The sequence below is a fragment of the Lepidochelys olivacea genome (genome assembly GCF_965140295.1).
Source record: "Lepidochelys olivacea isolate rLepOli2 genome assembly, chromosome: 14".
In the NCBI taxonomy this organism is placed as follows: Eukaryota; Metazoa; Chordata; order Testudines; family Cheloniidae; genus Lepidochelys; species Lepidochelys olivacea.
Window position 1 is genome coordinate 21,800,243 of NC_140424.1, and position 22,312 is coordinate 21,822,554.

The 22,312-nt window shown below is 44.6% G+C and overlaps 1 protein-coding gene across 1 annotated transcript in view; it reads right to left on the bottom strand.

The window, feature by feature from the left end:
• Nucleotides 1-17,076, bottom strand: part of LOC311531119 (uncharacterized protein) — a 94,464-nt gene extending 77,388 nt beyond the window's left edge. Inside the window, exons 1-2 of the mRNA XM_084648235.1 lie at nt 17,010-17,076; nt 16,481-16,604 (exon numbers count right to left, since the gene is read on the bottom strand). Coding sequence (XP_084504361.1) covers nt 16,481-16,604; nt 17,010-17,036 — 151 coding nt within the window. The 5' untranslated portion in view covers nt 17,037-17,076. The remainder of the gene's footprint in view (nt 1-16,480; nt 16,605-17,009) is intronic.
• Nucleotides 17,077-22,312: the final 5,236 nt, after the last annotated feature.

Below are 22,312 nucleotides of genomic sequence, written 5' to 3' on the forward strand. Positions count from 1 at the left end.
GTTTGTTAAAATGCTAACATGGGGGGGGAAGAGTGAATTAGCACTAGTGGAAGATGCTGGAGCAGTGGTTCTCAACCTATTTACCATTGTGGGCTGCATATGCGGCCCACAGTATTTTATGTGGGCTGCACCCGATACTACCTGTACAGCCCTGAGGATGTCACATGGGACACAGCTGTGTGCTGACTGGGCCGCATGCGGCCCATGGGCCGTGGGTTGAGAACCACTGTACTAGAGGAATCAGGTTGGAGACTCAAGTCCCCTGGTCACAGAATAGATCCAGCCCAAGCAGCAGTGCAAAGTTGTTTTTTTAACGTGAACTCTCTAAGAACCAGTGTTTGGCCTCTTCGGAACTTTTCCAAGCAGTTCCTGTTGCTATGGACCATACAGACCAGGCAGCAATATGGTTAGAGAAAACACAAGTAGGACATCTTCACACACAAAGATAATAAGCGTCTAGAATACGTTCCCTCCTTCAAAAATCCAAGTATCTTTCCCCAGCACAGCTCTTAAGAGGGACAGTGAAAAAGCACGATGGCAGGTTTAGGATCTGTTTTAATAGAGCATGTATAATAGCCATTATATTGGTCATCACCAGGATTTGATCCTGGGACATCCAGAAATAAGCACATGATCCTCCAGACCTATATCCCTTAAGTCACAACGGTAGCAGACTCTTATCCTCTGTGGATAAGGTCCAGAGGAGGACATGTAGCATACACACTGACCAGCCGGTTACACATATGTATGGGATACAAAGGCTTTTAACTGTCCTTAAAATTTGAAATGATGTGAATCGTTATGGCAATCACAACCTGGTTCCCATTTCACAAAAACCCGCCTCCTCCAATACCCCAGCAGGGCTGGTGCTTTTCCCGGCATTGTCAGTACAGCAGCCAAGGACTATTCTGGCCATGGAGTCTGATCTATACTCCTATCCCTACAGAAGGCCCATCAAGAGCAAGTCTGAGGGATATTGGTCGGGCAACATGGACAAAACTTGCCCAGCTAATAGTCTGCATAGGGCCTGTTCTGAGGAGGGAGAGGACCACAGCTTCTGGAAGCAGCACTGAATTCTGTTTTGGGGGTTTTTTTAAGGGGGAAAAATCATATTATTCATTACGCAAAAGGAAAGATTCCCCCACCCTCCTAAAAATGTTTATTTAGTTTTAGTGAAGATATCAACTTAGGAGCCCTAGAGACAAGCCTTTCAAAAAATGGGACCGGACCAGCAGAAAGTATGTCTGTAGATATGAAATTGAGATGGCAGAACAGCCAATAGGTGAGAGAAGAAAGAAAAGTGAAGAAGCGGGTACAGAATCTAGAGTAGTAATGAGACAGTCCCCAGTAAAAGATGGAAGTTAGGCTGTACACATTGTCAAAGGTCATTACAGCAAAGGAGACAGTGAGAGATTTAGGAAGCTCAGTCAATTTAGCTGATCAGAGATAAGGTGAAGAGGTTACTTGATCACGGCCTATAAGCTACATAGGGAGAAGATTTCAGATATTAGAGGAGAATTAACCATTGCAACAGCTTCCCAAGGGATGTGGTGGGTTATCCATTATTTGGCGTCTTTAAAATCAAGTTTAGATGCCTTTCTAAAAGATCCACTCTCATTCTACCACAATTTAGTGGGCCCAATGCAGAAATTACTGGGTGAAATTCTAAGGCCTGTATTATGCAGCAGGTCAGACTAAATAACCCCAGTGGTCCCTTCTGGTCTTAAAATCTATGCATCTATGGATTTATTAAAATGGGGATAAAGAGAGCTGGGTGTAGAAAGTTCATTCCATTTTGTGGGATATTGCAATATTTTGACATTTAGTTTCACTCCAATGTGGGAAAAAAACCAAACATTTCAAAAGTCTCTGCAAAGAGAATGGAACTCTGGCTCTGGGGCAGTCCCCAGGGTGAGCTGCCCCTGAGAGACAGACCCTGGAAAACCTGGGATCCCTGATTCTCAGACGGTCCACATGGCGGTTTGCCAGGCTGCCAAGGACCCACAAGTTTAGGAGCCAGGGATTCCAGGAAACCCAGCAGGTTTCCATCTGCACCCTGCCTGGGTTCCATTGGAACGTCACTGAAATCTAACTTCTCTGTGAAACATTCTGATGGAGCCAAATCAGCAATTTCCACTGAAAGAGTGTTCCGCTGGAATTTTTCCAGTCAGCGCTAGAGATAAACTTGGAAGCCCTTGTAGAAGCTATTTAATGAGGTTTATTCCAAGAATGGAGGCTCAGCAGTAGAATAGTGAGGCCTTTGCCCAGCAGTGGAGAAAACAGGGCTTTGATGGTGAAGGAGCTGATGACAATCTAAGGCACAAAGTGCACCTCAGAACAAATAATTTGTTCAACGTTACTCGTGATTTGTTTCCCTCAATAAGCATATATGGCTATTCCAGATTTACATACATAACACAGGTCACTGGGGGTGGGGGAAGACTGTGAAGAAAGGGAAATTTACAAAAACGTTCTACTCCCCTGGGGTTTATTTCTTACTCTTCCACGGTAAATTCTGCAGAAAACCAAAATGATTGGTGCAACCCTCCAAAATTAATTCAGCCCCAAGGGCTTGATTATGGGAACATTATCCAGTTCTTATCCACATGCAAATCCCATTATCTGTAATTCATTCGTGGGATTTCTCTGTGTAAACTCCCTTGCACTGCATTGAAAGGTGTCTGTAAATAGCCACCTTGCCAGCAAGCCAAGAATGACTGCAAAGTTACAATGTATCCCTATCCACAAACTGCAAGACCTGGAATAATGCCTTTTTATTAGGCCAACAAAGTAATATTTATAAAGTTCTCCCCTTAAAACTACTCGCAGCACTAATGAAGAGACCAGTGTGCTCTAATGAAAGAACAACCTTATGAATACTGGGTTTTATACTTCAAAATGTTTAGTGTGTTAGTGCTTATATAAATGGTAGACCAAAAGTCAATTATAAAACTCCTCCAAAGCAGCTGTAAACAGTTGTCCCAAATTCCATGGTTTGTTTTCCTATGAACAAATGTCCATTGAGAGTTAACTGCAGCCCCTAAGAGTTTTCCACTAGTGGCCAACCATAGATTTAAAAATGATTCTATTGCAGTGGTGGGCAAGCGCAGAAAACAGACACTCCGCAAAGCCTTCAGAACATTAAGTATTGTATTAACCAGGTCAGTGCTTCCTAGCCTACCAAGTATGTAGGCATAAAATAGATTATTTTTACTGTAATGGCACTGAGGAGCCCCACTCGTGGAGCAGGGCCCCACTATGTTAGATGCTGTATAAACACAGAACAAAAAGAATTTTACAGTCTCCAGGGATGCCTTAGGTAATGTGATGTAATGATAGATGGACAGGCTTGGAAGTCAGGATCCCTGGATTTGGCACTGACTTGCTGTGTAAACTTGAGCAAATCACTTTAATCACCCACTGCAACAGTGTCCCTATCTGCAAAGTAAAATATTATGGGTAGAGGTGGTCAGGCACTTTTTAATGAACTTTTTTGATGAGCCATCAAAGCTGAAACTGTTCACGGGGCAGGATTGGTTTGACAAATTTCCCATTTCAAAAAATTTGAAATAAAAAGTTCTGAGACTATCCAAATGCCGAGTTTTGATATTTTCCATTTTTTATTCCAAATGACTTTTTGTTTAGAAATTTAAGTTAATTTATAGATAAAAATTTAAATACAATAAAACAAAAAGGTCAACACCAAAACCAAAACAATTGTAAGTTATCAAAATGAAACATCTCAATCCAAACATTTTTAAGTCTCAAAAATTCCTGTGGGAGGGAAAGACATTTCCTGCTCAGCTCTAGTTATAAGGCTTAATTAACATTGGTACAGTCTTTGAGCTGAGCTTTTTATTCCTAGATTCCAAGGCCTGAAGAGACCATTATGATCGTCTGGTCTGATGTTCTGTATAACACAACCCAGAGAACTTCCGCAATATAATTCCTAGAGCAGATCTTTTAGAAAAACATCCAATCTTGTTTTAAAATTGTCAGTGATGGAGAATCCATCATGACTCTCGGTAAATTGTTCCAGTGGTTAATGACTCTCACCATTAAAAATGTACGCCTTATTTCCAGATTGAATTTATCTAACTTCAACTTCCAGTCGCTGGATCATGTTATATCTTCATGTGTTCTGATCCTTTAATCAATCTTGTGGCTCTTCAAAGCTGCTGAAAAGGATTTGGACACATATTTTGTTCAAACTGGATATTTCTCCTGGAAATGTTCATTTTTATTTAAAAGCCATTTTTCATCAAAATTGCAACCCCATGTTGCTTTTTCTATGAGCTACCCCTCGGTGAACCTGCTCCAATGCTCCTTGTGAGTCTTTCTATTGATTTCAGTTGGCATTGGATCAGACCCTAAATTTGCAACAGGAGTCAGCTTGGCCAAAAGCAATCATGGAATAACCTTATAGCTGGAAGATAGCTTCATAGAGAAGACTAGAGTCCAGATTTCTGCTCTTAGGTATGCACTAGAGACAGGTAAATAATTGCTTTTGCAGTTCAGAGGCAGTTCTTTTGCAGTTCAGAGGCAGTTCTGAAAAAAACAAAAATTGATTTGGGTCACACCTAATCTGATTTTTTTTCCCCTGAATATTCTGTGAATCAAAAAAGTACATTTCACAGCTGTTTAAGAGTGGGGATTTGAATCTGCATCTCCCATGTCCTAGATGAGTGACCTCGCCACTACGCTAAAGGTTATACGGCGGGAGTAGTGGAAGCAATCACACAACCTCTTCCTGCTCCGTCCACTTTGTGACTAGTTGAAATTGTGAGTCAAATTCACAAATAGGGTCAGGTCGACCAAAACTGCATATTACAGCAAATAAACTATTAGTCCAAAAAAATGTTGCCCAACTCTAGTAGATGTATGCAGCTCCCATTGACTTCAACAAGATACTGTGAGATGCGCGTGTATAATTTGTCTCTCAGCGGTTAATGAAGATTAAAGATTCCTCAATCAGTTTCCCAGGCAAATGGCTTCTTATACTGAATTGCCAAGACAGATATTGTTCTCCATCCATATTTACATCCAATCTTCCACACTGGTCCTTCAAGAAAAACTTTCACACCCATGCTGATAGTATTTGGGGCTGCTCAGTATCCTCTGTGAAATGAGTTAGGAGGTCTCAGTCTAGCTCCCAGGGGCTGTTCTCTCATTGCAAAGCCCCCCATATCAGTGGTACTCTTTGGCACCTTTGATGGCCACCTAAGCTGAGAGGCCAAAAAGTGAACTGGCAACGGAGAAGGAATTCCCGTGGGACCCAGAGAAGGTGTCCATCCAGCTCAGGCATGTTAGCAGAGCAACATGAAGAAACTGGCAGAATGGCTGCCCGTGCGGTTACCAGCTCAGCCTGGCAGGGACAGGAACACAACACTCAATTCCTAGTCACTGTATTTTTTTAAACAAAAAAAATAATAAATAAGATTTTTACTAGCTTTCGAATGAATGGGCTTCCCACGCAATGTGTTCTGCACACAGGATCAGTATTCACAGGCAGTAAATGGCTCATATCCCAGAGGCATTACCTCTGCTAACATTACCTAGGCAATTTTTAATTTCTGTTTGAATATTCCTACAAGTGCCACTCCTGAGTTGATTTAATGCCATGGCTGTGGCACCTAATGGCTCTCTAGTGATTAATACCAGCCATTTGTTCAAAGCTAACAGCCCCACCGACAGCAACAGATAAATTAGCAACATTAGAAATATACTAAAGAAAACATTTATGCAGTGAATCAGCGTAGTATGTGATAGTAATATACATCAGTTGTGCTTGTAACAAGCTATTAATGACGAGTGCTATATGTTCAAGTAATTTTGGCCAGTACCCTTGTAATTGTTCTGAAGTTGTTCACTTTCAGCTTGATGAAAACAGGTTTGTTCTTATGGATGTTAATGGTTTTTATGTACTTAAAAGTGGATGTTGCAAGCAGACGGAGAGAGACTGGCGGGAAAGAAGGTAGGGCATTGTATTTCTATCAGCTCAATTTGTCGCAGCAGAGTCAAGGTGCTGAGTGCTCTGTGGGAGTAAATCACAAGGCCATTTGCAGAGATCTCTGTGGTTACTTAACATCCCCAGCAATTAATGCCACCAAAAATATTTCTGTTTCCCCTCTGTTGAAACCAGTGCCCAGACGCTGCACATGGCAAAGAGAAGGCATGCTGTGGGTTGGCAGAGGAGACTGAGCACTTCCACTGTTGAACAGCCATTGGATGGCCTACGTGAAATGAATTCATGATCTGAATCATGTTTCTACTGCCCATTATATCCTCCATTGGGGAGATGCCCCTTAAATCAAGACATTAAGGTTTGGTAATAAGGAACATTGACTACGGGCCATACTGGTCCTGTCTGCAGTGTGCAGACCTTCTCCCAGCATTGACTATGTGCTAGGCTCAAGGGCTTTCTGAGGTTCTTTCAAAGTTCTGGTCAGGAATATGGAAGAGATATTCTGAGGACTTTACAACATCAACACATCCAAAAACCATGATCACAACTGACTTCTTTGCTGACCCTTTTCCTCCTATTATCTGTATATAGAGGACTATGGATATTAGCTGTCGAACCAAAAATGGAAGGCTGTTTTCCTCTGTTTAAGTGAGACATTTGAGGGGTGTATCATCTGCTTTCCCCAGCAGAAGGCTGTAGGAGTTAAAATCTTATTAGAAGGCAGTACTGAGCAATGCAATTTGATTTCCTTTGTTTGTAACAAGTATATTTTTTGTGCACCATGGGACAGAGCAGACTGAAATTTTCCCACTGCATTGAGTTCACAGTACATTGAAGTATATCCCCCTTCGCATTGCTTTTGCTATGGTTTGTATTGCTATGAGTTTATTTCAAATTCTATATTATATTTTTTGCATATTAAAAGTTAATAAATACAAAGGATCTGGTTTCCAGATGGGCCCATGAATCTAAAGGCGGAGTTGAGGCGCAAATTATTATGCCTGCAGTTTTGACCCACTAGTTGGGTTGTGTGAGGGTATGTCTACACTACAGTTATACACAGGTGGCTGGTCCGTGCCAGCTGACTCATGCTCGCGAGGCTCAGGCTCAGGGGCTGTTTAATTGCAGTGTAGTCTTCGAGGCTTGGCCTGGAGCCTGGGCTCTAGGATCCTGTGAAATGGGAGGGTCCCAGAGCTCGGGCTGCAGTCCGAAACCAGAAATCTGCACAGCAATTAAACAGCCCCTTAGCCCAAACTCTCCGAGCCTCGGTCAGCCGGCATGGGCCAGTTACAGGTTTTTAATGGCAGTGTAGACATACCCCAAGTGCTACTGGTTGTACCTGCAATTCAGTGTAGATGCAGAATTGCCAGTACAACTATTAACAGATGTAAAACAGGGCATATGCACACAGATCCAAACACACAGAGGCACCTTCACTGAAAACCAGGCCAACGGTTTTACAAAGCAAATGGATATAGTTCAAAGCAAAACAGCATTGAAATGCTATTTGTCCAATACTTAATACCCCAAAACTGCATTCAGAGTCCTGGGATCCCTCCTTTGTAGCTAAAAACTCCACCAAAAATTGAAACACTGGAAAAAATACATTGGACACATCTTCCCTTAGCTGTTTAAGTGTCAGCACTTGTAATCAATTCTTGCAAGGCAGACAGAGAACCTTAAACTCAGGACTAGTTAGGTAGGAAACCTTGAAAATGGGCCAAACTCTGCAATTGAACATATACATGCTGACTCTATGGATGCCAACAAGAGCCATGCATGTACATGGGAGAGCAAAACTTGTCTGTAACCTTTAATTCAATGTGCATAGACTCTTAGGAGTCATCTCTTGACATAGATTGGTGCACAGGACTCAATTGCTGAAGAAAAAATGATGGCAGCTCAGGCTATAATGAATGATTTGAGAGCTCAATTTTTCTTTTGAATTCTTTCTGTTTACTGAAAGAACTATCAGTGGAATAGAGCGGATCAGGCAGTATATCTCTTTCCTATGAAAAATTGACAAAAATGATTTTGTTTTTCATCAACACTTTTTCTGAAAATGTTCAGGATTTTGTTCAAAAACCCCCAGGCCTCCCCAGTTTTTGTTTTTCTGCTTTTTGGTAAATTATACATTTTATGAAAAAATGGAAATTACACACACACACACACACATACACACTGCAGATTCATTGAAAGCCAGCTTTCCATTTCAGTAGAAAATTTCCAAGCAACTCTACTTTGGAAGCTTGGCTGTCCCCTTGCCAGCATTTGCAGTGGCTTTCGCAAAGGGATGATTCCGAGTGGGTTGAGAGGAATGCAAACTGCATCTTGTCTACTCTTCCTTTCCCTAGCAGGCCCATGAGCTCCATCCCACCGCCCCATAGCTCCTTTCTCACTCACTCTCAAGACCTACACAGCACCCTGTGCATGAAATCATGACACAGCCATCCTGTTCTGAACACAGCCACATGGTTCAGCTGCATGGTATCCACTGGGTCCAAAAACATGGGAAATGTGAATGTTTCTCTCCACTCCTGATTTTTCAGTTCACAGCCTCACTCTTCATCATGCCATTAAGGATGTGGTCTGACTCAGGGACAAGTGAGCCTACCGGGCGACCAGCATGGTGAACTTCTCTGCAGCCACGTGTACAGCCATTGTGGTCATCAGTTTGACTGCACACATCACACAGAGAAAGACGCCAAACTTCCTGCTGCGAAAGCACAGGCTTCTAGCATTTGAGCTAAAGAATATTGGTGAGTTGCTACTAACTCTGCTCCTTACAGCCCCTTTGTAAACCAGTTCGTGGGTAGGAGAATCAGATACTAGAGCAAATCTGATTCCATCCAGAAGAGGGCAGTGAAGCACATACCCAAAAAGAGAGTACGGACAATAGAACGGATAAGAGCTTGTCTGCTAGAATAACATTATGTAACAAACACTATGGGTCACACTGTCCTCTTGGATGCACATGCCAGCTCTCTTTGAAATCAGTGGCCCTGCAGGTCTGTTTTAGAGCTACCGGTCTGAAATTTATGATTTGGGACTATAGAATCTAGCAGGTTAACAAGGATTTTGCAAATTGCAAAATAAATCCCACCACATGTTGCCTGCTTGTGGGATTTCTGTACTTCCACTAAAGCATCTGCAATTCCTTCTTCTTGCTGCACTTCAAGGTGATGACTTGCAAGTCTTGCTGTCACGCTATACTAAGTTGCCTTCTGCTACCTTGTTTTGTCACCCCAGGTTGACTGAGTCTGCCATGGAAACATGACAAGTGGCGCTGTTTGAAAGATGCATCTCTGACAATGAGTCCCTGCAGGTTTGTGGACTGCACGATGCTTTCCAGCCAGTGTCACAAAAATCACCTTTTATGCCTTAATGTGGTGCATGAATTATCTATTAGTTGAGGTTGTCAATTTGTCATGGCAATTTTAAGGGAAGATCATCAGGGATTGGGAGTCATGGTGCAAACAGCAACAGTTACAGAAATAGGATTTTTAATAATTTTTAATCTGAAGGAGAGATGGCCCTGAACCAAAATCCCAGCTCTGAACAGTCAAACAATTTAGGGGTAACTAAGATCTGTACCTGAACTTTGCAAGTTGGCCCAACCCCTAAGGCACAGGCATTGTTTTGTTCCCAAAATTACATTTGGATTCCTGCCCATTTTTAGCTCAGACAATGTGGGCATGATGCAGCTGTTGCCAGCACTGACCCAACCTCTAAAAATCCAGTTTGGATTTACATTTTTTTTTTGTTTTATTTTACCTGACCAAAATTAGGAAGTACCAACAACCTCATGAGGCTACCTGTTCTCAGGACACTTACAGACCAGATCCAAGAGGTCTTTAGATAAGGCTTGGATAAACATGAGCACATTGGGATCCCTATCCAAACTACAACCCACCAAGCCTTTAGAGATCCACCCCCTACAAGTCTTTTTTGTACAACAGCCACCTCTCTGGTTGTCTAAGGGATGGGATCTGCAGAAAGTAATTTTCAGCCCCCTCAGCTGAAAAGATGGTGGCTCCAACATGTGCCTCAAGGATGGAGGTTGTTAGCATGTTGGGGATCTTGGGAACACAGCACCATTCCCATCCACCCACACCTCATTCCAGGAATCAGAAGACTCAGTCAATGAATTCTCTCACACCCCTGAATGTTCTAAGTGGCTGTTTTGGAGGTATTTATTAAAGATCTGAACCCAGAGGACTCCCACACTTCAGGCCAATCCAGTCCCCTGCCCCCAGAAGTTAAAACAAGCAACTGCATCAGGTGTGATGATATTCTCCCTTTCGTTAATGTTTTCATCACAAGTCACACACTTCAGAGTAGCAGCCATGTTAGTCTGTATTCGCAAAAGAAAAGGAGTACTTGTGGCACCTTAGGGACTAAAACATTTATTTGAGCATAAGCTTTCTTTTCTACCACCATATAATCAGGTGGGAGCTAGTTTTAAGAGAGACTTAAGCCAAATTCTGTCTGTGTTTTTCCCCATACATCATTCAGAGCCCAATCTTCATTGAAGTTAAAGAAAGTTTTGCCATTGACCTCATTGGGCACATGATCAAGCCCATAAATTATGACTGATTAATTGTTCTAAGAAGCTGTGAATCACTGACAAAGTGGATTTACAACACAAGCATGGGAAGCACTGTATTTCAGGATTCTTTTTGTTCTGCTGGTTTTCTCTAGGTCCCTCTCAGAATTTAGAGAATCCTTCCTGCTTCCCACCCCACCCCCACCCCCTCAATCCATAAACACACCCAAACTTTCCCACTTGCTCCTGTGAAGCCCTGGTTCATGGTCATGAACCTGAGTGACCTTGACTACGGTCATTCACTTGTGGAAAGCGGGAGCTATAGAGCATGGCTTCACCACGTCTTAATTAGCTGGAGTCATCTGCATTGAGCACAGTGAAGCTGGATGCACCAAAATGCAGCATTTTCTCTTTTTTGCCAAGAAACCAGGACAAACAATCAGCTCTGGGTCTTTAGCATAGCAATGTCCAGCCCTCACCTTGCTTGAGCCCGCCCTCATTCGGGAGCCTTTCTAAAAAGGAGGATCAAAAACCGGGGCCATATTTTGCACACATTTTTGCTAAACTTACACGTTTTCCATCAAAAAATGTCAACATTGGATTTTTTTCCCAGCCAGCTCTACTTTCTCGTGGTTTTGCTATCCAAAGAACCAGCCAGCGAGAAAACGATCTTTATGCTCTCCTAAGTCAGGTACCTTCTGAAGTCTATCACACTGCAGCTGTACTGGAGCATGGCGGGGCGAGTCATAGGCCATGTCCCCCCTACAGCCGCTAGAGCTCGGACACTGCAAGCTGTGCCACTGTCGATTACATGCTTCCTACACCGATGGGGTTAATCCACCCCTCTGAGAGGCAGCAGCTAGATCGATGGAAGGATTCTTCTGTCATCCTAGCCATGTTGCAGTGGGGGAGGTTTAGATTGGATATTAGGAAAACTTTTTCACTAAGAGGGTGGTGAAACACTGGAATGCGTTACCTAGGGAGGTGGTAAAATCTCCTTCCTTAGAGGTTTTTAAGGTCAGGCTTGACAAAGCCCTGGCTGGGATGATTTAACTGGGAATTGGTCCTGCTTCGAGCAGGGGGTTGGACTAGATGACCTTCTGGGGTCCCTTCCAACCCTGATATTCTATGATTCTATGTCTACGGTGCGGTGGGGGTCAGCTCAGCCTAACTATGGTGCTCAGGGTGCTAACTTTCCCTACAGCCCTGAGCCACATAGGTAGGTCAATCTAATTTCTGTATGTGAATGCAAGAAATTTGCCTTCAAAACCAAGGCCTTAGGACATTCCACTGAAACAGCGCCGCATGGCTGGTGTAGCACACACATTATGTCCTCTCCAGATGGCGGATGCTGGTGCTTGGCAGCACACTAGATCGGACTGTGCCCATTAGACAGGAAGTCTGCCTACATTCGTGGTATACATGAACATATCTTGGGTGGAACAACCGCAGACCTTTGCCCCAAAGGTGTGAATATGGTATGCTCTCCCTTTATTTTTCCTAGCTCTGTATGTCTGTAGATGATGCTCGTTTTTTCTGGTTTGCTTCAGCCCAAGACTCATTTGCAAGAACCCAACTGTCAACACATTTATTTTTCTTCCCTGTGCTTTTCTTGGCCAGACCTGCTGGGCAGTGGTGATATGTAAACACAAGGGACCACAGATGTGTTATGAAATGAGGGGAAGGCATCCATATTTTCACTGGATGGCGCTTTCTGCAGATCGCCAGCTAGTTGCAGTCAAGGCAGTTTAACGCTTCAACCGAGAAAGAAAAGAGCGTTGAAAACGAGGGGGGAAATAAGTGCACGAATGCAACTTGCCACCTTAGTAAAGATGTCTTGCTTTTAACGGTAAATTATTGCATAGTCAGCACAATTATAAAAAGGTGTTATAAATGAGTTTTCCCAACTTGTCACGGCAGCTAAGTATGAATGGCACAAGTCAGCAATTAAATCTTTAGCAGTTCTTTACTTTGCCAGCATCATTCATACAAACTGCACGCCAAACGCATGTCTAGAGTTAGGCCCTAATCCTGCTAAATGTTCACGTGTGTTGAAACATGTTAATACCACCATTGGAGTCAAACAGATGAGAGTTTGCTGAATCAGGGCCTGAAGTTGTAAATTTTGAGAGAAATTTAGGGGCAGATCTGAGAATTCACACCAGCGGAGGATCTACCCCTGAAGCATAAGAGGGAAGAAAGTAACTCCCTCTCTCCTATCTGTGAGAGCTAATGGGAATAAAAAGTAGTATAAACATGTTTTTCCTAAGGTACTATGGGCATTAAAGTCAGATTGCTTATATTTCCTTTGTATGCTGTATATATATGTGTGTGTGTGTGTTTTGTATTGGAGCCCCAAGACCAGGGCCCCATTGCGTATAGTTGAGAGCGTCCCTGCCCCAAAGAGTTTGCAATCTAAACAGACAAGCCAGAAAACGGATTGTGGCAGGGCAGAGGGAGTGAGGGAGGGGAAAACAAAAACAGGCAAACCTGTGCAACTAGCTGAATCCCTCTTGCTATTCAGACAACTGTATTGAACCGGCTAATTTACAGACACTGCGCCATTTACCTAGGAGTCAACAGAGCACCATCTACTGGGCCTCTAAGGATATATGGACACATCTCTTTTCAAGTGCACTCCTGCATCCCCCAGGAATTCCCTGGCACAGAGGGCTTCCTCCACCTCCACACCCTAGGTGCTGTGATCTTTCTGTCCGGCCATTTCAGAGGGCATTCTGGGGATTTTCATAATTCACAGGGGGCATTCTGAAGGTGGGGGGTCAGGGTGGTCCCACACTAGCTGTTTCTGGCTGCCACAAGGCCCACAAAGCCTTTGGGCAGCCTGGCACAAATCATGATAGACATCGAGATGCCTAACTCCCACAGGCTCCTTTGAATATACCTTTTGTGCAGAAGATTGGCCAGATGCTGGATAAAATTTTTAGAAGCACCTAAGTAACTTGAATGCCTACAGTCCTACTGAAAGTGAATGGAATATAAGCTCCTAAATCACTCAGATCCATTTAAAGTTTTTTTCTCTTGCTGTTAGCATAAATATCACATGCGAGCATCCTTACCTGTGTCACTTAGAACACCTGAGATCTTCAAAAGTGAATTCATTTTAGACTCAGATTTCCTATCCTCCATTTCTGTCACCCTATCGCTTGAGCCCCTCACAATCTTTAAGATATTTATCTGCACAACCCCCCTGCGAGGCTGGGCAATGTTGTTATCCTCCTTTTAGAGATGGGGAACTGAGACACAGAGAGACTAAGGGTGAGATTCACAAAGGATGTGCGAATGTTCAGACACGTAGAAAAAAAATTCACCAGGATTTACAAACCCAGGCTCCCTCTACACTGAATGGGACAAGGGCAGCACCTCAGAATGGGATTCACAACCACCAGAACACCCTGCAGCTCCTGACCTAAGTTAGCCATTGGGCGTGTGCTGAGCATCACTCCTCTTAGAGATAGACACCTGTGACGTTATCTGATAAAATATGACCACGCAGATCATGGTTGTTACCACTGTTATATAATTGCAATAAATCTTGTACAAAGGTTGCCAAGTAAGGTGTCTATAAAAAGGTTATGATTTGCTGAATACGATTATGCTATTTGTATGCATGTATCATTTTTGTATTTGAAGTTATGAGTATTGGCTCTATACCTGTATTTCAAATGTTTGCTCCTGGGGTAACGCCCACAAGGTATATAGCTGAACATCTTGAAGGGACTATTCAAACTAAGTGGCCCATCAAAAGAACACTTAGCACACAATGGAAGACGCCCATCTACACTGAATGGACTTCCCTGTGAACTTTCCATCTGAAGTATAGGTAATGGCCGCTGCTGTGACTAAGCAATTATGCATGAACATGTGACTCACCCATGTGATTCCAAACACCATCTTGTCACCTGTGATTTTCCACTAGCCGTGCTGAGGGCTTTTGTTTGAAATAATGGGTTTCCCTCCACATGGCAGAAGGTATAAAAGGCCCTGGAAACCCCTCCATTTTGCCTCTTTCCTGCTCAGGCCTCCTGACTATGAATTTATACTAATGGGAGCATTCTAACCAAGGGACTGAGGTCCTTCCAGTGACTTAGAACAGTGGTTCCCAAACTCGTTCCGCCGCTTGTGCAGGGAAAGCCCCTGGCCGCAGAACCTGCGGAAGAGGCAGGTAAACAAACCGGGGCGGCCCACCGGCGGCTTTCCCTGCACAAGCTGTGGAACAAGTTTGGGAACCGCTGATTTAGAAGCAACCAGAGATTTGACTTAAGCCAGCAGTTTAATCCATCTGCTACAAGCCTGAACCAAGAACTTTGCAATTATTGTACGTATTTGATTCCTTTAATCAATTTTAACTCTCACCTTTCTTTTTATAAATAAACCTTTAGATTTTAGAGATACTAAAGGATTGGCAACAGCATGATTAGTGGGTAAGATCTGAGTTATATATTGACCTGGGTGTGTGGCTGGTCCTTTGGGATCAGAAGAACCTTTTATTTGATTAAATTGGTTTTAAAGAACCACTCATCTTTAAGTCTAGTGTTTTTGTCGGTGACACAAGGACTGGAATACCTGAGGAACTGCTTTTCTGACGTCTTGTTAGCCAGTGTGGTGAAACAGAAGTTTACTTTTGTTGTGGGTTTGATGTATCTTGTGGGAGAATAACCACCAGTTTTGTGGTATGTCAACCTTATTTTTCAGCAGTTTGTCCTGAATTTGATATTCTCAGTTGTGACCCACAGAGGCATGGTGACAGCACCTCAGGCCGGGCTGCTGCGAAGTGCCTCCCTCTGCTTATGATTCCCAGAGGGAAACAGCAGGATGTCCCCTCAGAGCTTTTAGCCCAGGGCTAGGGCACTCAGCCAGGATGTGGGAGTCCCAGATTCAAGTGCCCCCTCCCGCCCAGGGTGATAAGGGATTTGAACAGGGTGGTCACCCATAAGCTCTATCCTCTGAGCTATGGAATATTCTGACACCCTCCCTTGCCCCACACTCCGAGGGTGGACTTGAGCCAGGGGTCTCCCACATCCCACCAGAGTGCCCTAACCAATGGGCAAAATGTTATGAGGCAGATTGTTGGTGTTGTCAGCGTCGTCCACCTCCCTCCTTCTCCCCCAGTGCCATTTTGTGTAAGCTGGTTTTCAGGGCCTGATTCGGTAGGCATTCTCCAACCTCACCAACAGGATCAGGCCCCACAGATGAGTTAGGCAGAGGAACGTCTATCTTCCCCCACTTCATGAATCGCCTGGGCCTTAGACATCCAGATGTCTGGCATGGGGCTGCAGTGCGCATGCTCAGAGGCAGAAACATAGGCTCCTACGGAACTTCTAGTGCAAAAATTTAGGCACCAAGAAAGTTGAGACACCTACAGGGCTCAGTGGGAGTTTTGAGATGCAGAAGCAGAAGTCTATAGAAAATATCATTAATAAAGAACAAACATGCTGAACAGACTCCTCCAAACCCCACTGGTGCACAGTTCCAATGTGGAATGAAAACAAATTCCCAAACTGCAAACTGGAATTCTTGTTTTCTGGCAAGCCCTACCAGGGGGACAAGTGTGCATAGCACAGAACCCTTGTCCTAATTGTCCCCCTTCCTGGCAGTCTGAGTAGAGAGGCCCAGAAATGAAGGGCTGCTGGGGGAGAAATCTGCACTACCACTACAGCCCCTGCTCTGTGGATAAACAGAACGCCACTTTCTGCAGTTAGGAATCTGGCCTCTTTCACCCACATTGAATTTCCTTTTAAAAAGACAATAAAAAACCATCAGTTTTAAAAACCATGGAAATTAAGCATGTGATTACTGTACAATATAAACAGACCCCCCCCCCATTTTTCACTTGCAATTGTTTCTTTGCCCCATTAATAAAAAAACCCTGCACATTATCGTTAATGAATATGTAAATGAGGTGTGATTAATAACTCATTTGGAGAAAGAAACAGGATGACTCATTTTACCTTCTTGTAATTTCTCGGCACTTGTTATCCTCCGGATGAAGTCCTTTTGTCCCATTTTGATGAAATTTGGGGAATCGTTGTGGGGAATCCGATTTGGGGAATCCGATTCCTTCAGAACAATGAACTGTAAGAACAACATTTTAGCTACAAATGAACCTTTAGGACCCAGCCCCCTCTGCAATGGATAAATAAATACTAAAGCCACAGCAAATGGTTCAGAAGAGAAAAGCCGAAACCTGTGAGCTGGGACTGACAGACAGCGTTCCACTGAAAGTTATCTCAAGGAAAAATGCTGGCTTTTTGAAGGGAGGTTTCCATGTGAAATGTCCATTTTTGACACAATTTCAGTAGGTTTGATTGTTTTAACTGGAAAATGTTGGAAGAAAACAATTTTTTTTCCTATTTCCACAGAAACTTTTTATAGGAAACGTTTCCCAAGTAGGTCTAGCGTGAGCCCGAGATTGATCTTTTCTATTTCATTCAGCCTAGTGCTTAATGATAAAGCTATTATGTAAAAAAGCCAAACTACCTTCCTGAACACACTTGATCCCTGCATGTTGGTGCGTGAGACCTGTTCCACCCCCCAGCTCCTCCAGCCCCACTGCCCAGCTCCACAGTCCTGCAATCCCCCCCAGACCCTTGGTAGTCTGCAGCATCTGCCTGCTGTTTCCACTCTGCAAGGGAGGGGGTTGCCCTTGGTTCCTATCTCCCTTTACTCCTCCTTCCTACATTGCAATGCAGAGGTGAAGCTAATGCAGAGCTCAGGGAACAGGAGCTACAAACCTGGGTCTCCCATATCCCAGGGGAGTGTCCTAACTAGGGTAATCATCTGGCTAGTATTTGACTGGCCTGGCCAGGTTTTTTATGGATTTGCCAGTTGCCAGAAAAATAATTTAATCTGCTGTTTTTTTTTTTTTTTTAACGTGGGTCTAAGAGCTGCAGGATTACCACAACACACTGGGATAGTTAATGTTCACAGTTTCTGTGTCCAGCTAAAGATGCTGCAGTGTTCCCACTGCCAGAGTTTAAGCTGTAACAGATCAAAAATACAGCTGCCATGGGCAGTGGGTGGACCCCCCGCTTTAGAGAGGCTAGCCCCATGGCCCCGCCCCTTCCACACAAGGCCCCGCAGCTGGAGCCCTGCGCCCACCGCCTGCCCCTCCCACCGCCAGAGGAGCCCTGGGCCAGCCCCAGTCAGCTGACCAACCCAAGCCCCGGCCGGAGCAGCCCCAGCCCAGTGTCCCATGGGAGCAGCTGCAGCCAGAGCCTTCCCTGGCCTATTATACCCGCAGCCCATGACAGCTGCTGTCTGCCCGCCACCACGCAAGCACACCGTCCGTGTGCATGAGAAAGGGTTTGACTCATGCGCGAGTGAGGAGACGTGTGATGTTATCAATCTTCTCTAGATGTGTTCTCTCTCTAGATCCTACACGTGGCTGTTGAAGGAGGGTTGCGGGGTTGCCTTGTGGTTGGGGTTGGGGCGGGCTTGCCTTGGGTTGAGGGGCAGGATTAGTGCCAGGTGTTTTGCATTTCAAAGCTGGTAGCCCTAGCCCTAACCACTGTCTTATTGACAATTCGTGGGTGGGTGTCTGTCTGTCTCTCTGGAACTGGCATTTTTGAAAAAAAAAAGGTTTTGTCAGCAAATTCCTGACCAGCTCTAATTCTATGCTCAGTTTTAGACTGCTCTGACCAAGCCTGTTGCAGACGAGTTCCCTAAACCTTTCCCCTTCCCCATTTAAGCAGCACTGTTTGGAAGAGGTAATTGTTCAGCCATGTTTCCCCAGAATGATTAAGATATTGTTGGAACTGCAGATTACCTCAAAGGCATGGAAAGCTGAAGGATCAGGCACTGGGGCAGCTCATGTTGTGACCTGTAGAGGCAGAGCCAGGAGGAATGGGGCAAGCCATAGTACTCTGCCTGTAAAATGGAATTATTGAAAGCCAAGGGGTTAGGATCATTGCACATAGCAGGCAGTGGGTCTTGTGCTTTTCACACTCTGGCCTAGTGGATAAAGGATTAGACTGAGATTCAGGTGTTGGCTCTCAAGCTCGCCTGCTGAGTGACCTTGGACAATTCATGTCACCTCCCTGTGCCTCATTTTCCCTATCTATAAAATGGGGCTAATGATCCTGACGTCCTTTGTAAGGCATTTTGAGAGCTGATGAAAAGCGTTAGATGGGCGCTAACTGTTGTTATTTTATGATGCCCTGTATTCTAGAAAAACGAGCCACCAGCCTGAACCAAAATGCAGGATATGAATACAGCCCAAATTCCCAGGAAGTTTGGGGTCTGGATCTAGACTTCATGCTTGGCCTCTTCTCTGTGAGCCCAAGCCCGCAGTTCCTCATATTTTACAAATCCCTTTACAAGGCAAATGAATGGGGTGCACTGAAAAGCAGAATTCATATGTGTAGTCAGAGACTGAAGGCTGTGCGTGAGTTTGCATTTCTTATGCATGCTTATATGTGAGTGCATTGATTGGAATATTTCTTAAGAGGAAACGATTCCAGTGTGGTGGAAGAGCTCTTTGTGCCAGATTTCTTGTCAATTTAGTGTTTGCATCATTTAGAAGTCAGTGCCCAGTAACCTAAACACCAGGATAAAGCACGGTTTTTCTTTTGGAATATATTATATATATTCATGGGCCTCCACGCTGCAATGCACTCAGCTCAGCACACCACTCATCGTCATCGGTGCCAGCCCATTGGGGGCCCTACGCAGGAACATTCCCCCCCCCCCCCAACACATACTTATAAGAAATAGGGGGCTCCCTTGAGCTGCTTGGGGCCCTAAGCAATTGCTTGGCATGCTTATGCCTAGCAGTGGCTCTGATCACACCAGGATCGAGGCAATAGGGCCAAATTCTCTCTTGACTTCGTTGGGGTTATGTGGGCTGTAGCCCACAACAGATTTTTGCCCGTGTGTGTGAGTTTGGGACGGAGAACAAAGACATTAAGGCCCTGATCCTGCAAGGGGCCAAGTGCCACTTGAGCTGCTCAGCGTCCTCAAGCATCTATTGCCTTCCATGGGAGATGAGGCTGCTCTCATGAGCTGATCAGTGTTTTACAGGATCAGGTCCTAACTCCATTGATTATTCTTAACATGAAAGGCCCCGCAGTTTTAAACTCAACCAGCCTACAAAGGTCAACTGCACCCTCTTGTGGTGAAAGATTTAATCTCCAAATTGTCCAGACAAATTGGCCTGATCAAGGATTTGAAGATTCACCAATACAGAAGCAAGAAGCAGATACCACTGTCTGCTGTATTTTCTATATATTACATCTATGTTTTCTCTGTTCCTATTTCCTCATTGGGCCGCACTGACAACCTTTGGAGAAAAGCTGCCTGCATTTTATGGGAATATTTTACCTCAATTGAATTGTCAATTTAGGACATTTTTGATGGGGATCAAATATCTGAAATTTGGGGAGGGGGGAGATTTAAGATTGAAACTGGAAAGGTGTTTGTCTTGGCTTTCTGCTGTTGCAAAATCTGTGTTTTCATTCCATTTGGGATCAGTTATCAGCATAATTTTGGAAATATCCTTTTCGGGAGGCGTACGTCACAATCCCATTCCCATCAATAGCATTCTGACTTGCCTCCTCATTGAGTCTTCACCCCTTTTCTGGTCTTCTTCTTTATATCCAGGGCTGCCTGCCAACCCTCATGATTTTGTTGCAAGTCTTGGGATTTGGGGTGGTTTTTCTTCAAGTTTCAGCCCCTGGCATCATCACCAGAGGAGAGAGGTTCTCGACCAGTCACCTAAGAGCAGGAGAGGGGGCAAACACCCAACCTAGCTATAAATTGGAGCGTTATCAATTTAAAAATGCGATTATATGCCAGCATGGCCCACGATACCAAGGGACTGGACTCGCTGACCAAGGAGGTCCTTTCCAGTCCTATGTTAGCATGTCAGTTTCTTTAAAAAAACAACAGCATAGTTCTAGCCCTTGTGGTTGTGGACAAAAAGCTGGAAACAGGGAACCCTAAAGTCTTCAAAGCCAGAAGGCCAACAAAGAGAACCCCACATTTATCTTTTTCAAAAGTCTCAGGAGTTTTGAACATTCGGGGTCGGCCCTACTGTGTATTGCAGCAGCACCTAGAGGCCCCCAAGGGAGGTCAAGGCTCCATTACGCTTGGTGCTATGCATACACCTGGTGACATACAGTCCCTGTCCCAGAGAGCTCACAGCCTAAGCAGACAACACAGGAAGGCGGTTGTCCTATCAGCATTTTTTGCATGAGGAATTAGGAAGGGCCAGCAGCAAAACAAGAATTCCGGTTCCCAAAATACTGTGAGGTTTCGGGATTTGTTTTCATTCCACATCAGGATGACCCCAAAACCAATTGTTTTCTCTCTGCTCCGGCTGACTTGGGATCTGAGCCCAGCTGAATAGCCTCACCCTGAGGTGATAGCATCTGTGAGCTATGCCCTCCCTCTCTAGTTTGGATCAGAAATTCCACCCTGGATCTGAGAAAGCTTTCTGATTAAAGTTCCATCCAAACTGATCCATTTCCACAAAAAGTTTGTTTGGACAAATCAGCATTTTGTGACAAAACAAAAACATTCTGTTGAAAACTTTCTAACTAACTCTAGAATTGAGGCATAGAGATTAGATAATCTGCCCAGGGCCACGGGACCTGGCATCTGTGTGGCAGAGGCAAGAATTTGCACATTGATTCCTCGAGGCCTAGCTTAGTGGCTTAACTGCAAGGCAATCCTGAAAGGTAGCCTGAAAAGGTACCTCATCCCACCCTTGCCCACCTTTCTTTCCTATCCCCTGTAAAGCAGCTGCAAAGAGTTGGGGGATTCATTTTGGATAGTGTCACGCAAACTATAAGTGCATTGTGTTGCACTGGGGTGCGTTAAAAGGAGAAGATGTTAACAGGCATATTTATTCCGTATGAGCGGTACCAAGAGGAAAGGGAGGGGGGGAAAATCAAGGAAAAGGTGAATGAAGGCTGAAGATGGAGAAAAAAAGCACGCTCACAGTCTAAGCTAACAGTCTCTCAACTGATACCCTCAGGGAAGTGGCGGGAGCTTCATCCCTGAGACATCTCAAACTCGGGACAAAGCTTTAAGGTCTAGAGAGTGTCTTTTAAGCCACAAGCCCTGAGCAGGAGGCTGTGTGCAGTGCACCATAGACAGGCATGAGACAGCGCTGGGGGGGGACGATGACAGTAGATTATCCCTCCTAGTGTGCCAGCCTACAGATGGAGGATGGAGCCACAGCCCCACCTGCTCCCTGTCTCTGCTCCTTTCTCAGCTTCCTGTTCACTGGGAATGGTGGGAAGCAGGAGACCGTAACCCCTGTAGTCCCCAGAGTGGAATGAACATGGAGACTGTGCTGGTGTGGGACCCCAGCCCACTGAGCAAGGGGAGGGAGAGGTTCCTTGTTCATCCCTCCATTGCTGCACCTTTAAGCTTACCGGGATACACCATGTTCTTCTCTCTGCTGATCTGTCTCCATTTAGTTTCCATCCACAAAACACGGAGAGAATATTACCCCAGCAGTTCACTCTGGCTTCCTCCTGACAATGAACCAAAGGTGTCCAGCTAGTCAAGGCAGATTAAAACAATAAATATATGCAGCGGGAAGGTTTCCCTTGAAACTTGATTGAAGCTGCGCAGAGGCAGAGGCAGACATTGACACACGTCGGGTTTCTTTACAACTCACCCAGGGCGGGGCGGGCCCTCCCATGACAGCTCAATCTATAATGCATGAGGCTTCGACTGCCACAGAGGGATATTCTGAACTAAAGCCAGCTGCTGCAAATCTCCACTCCTGCAGCTGAAGTGCCCATGGCCACGGGAAACTGACCCCGCACAGG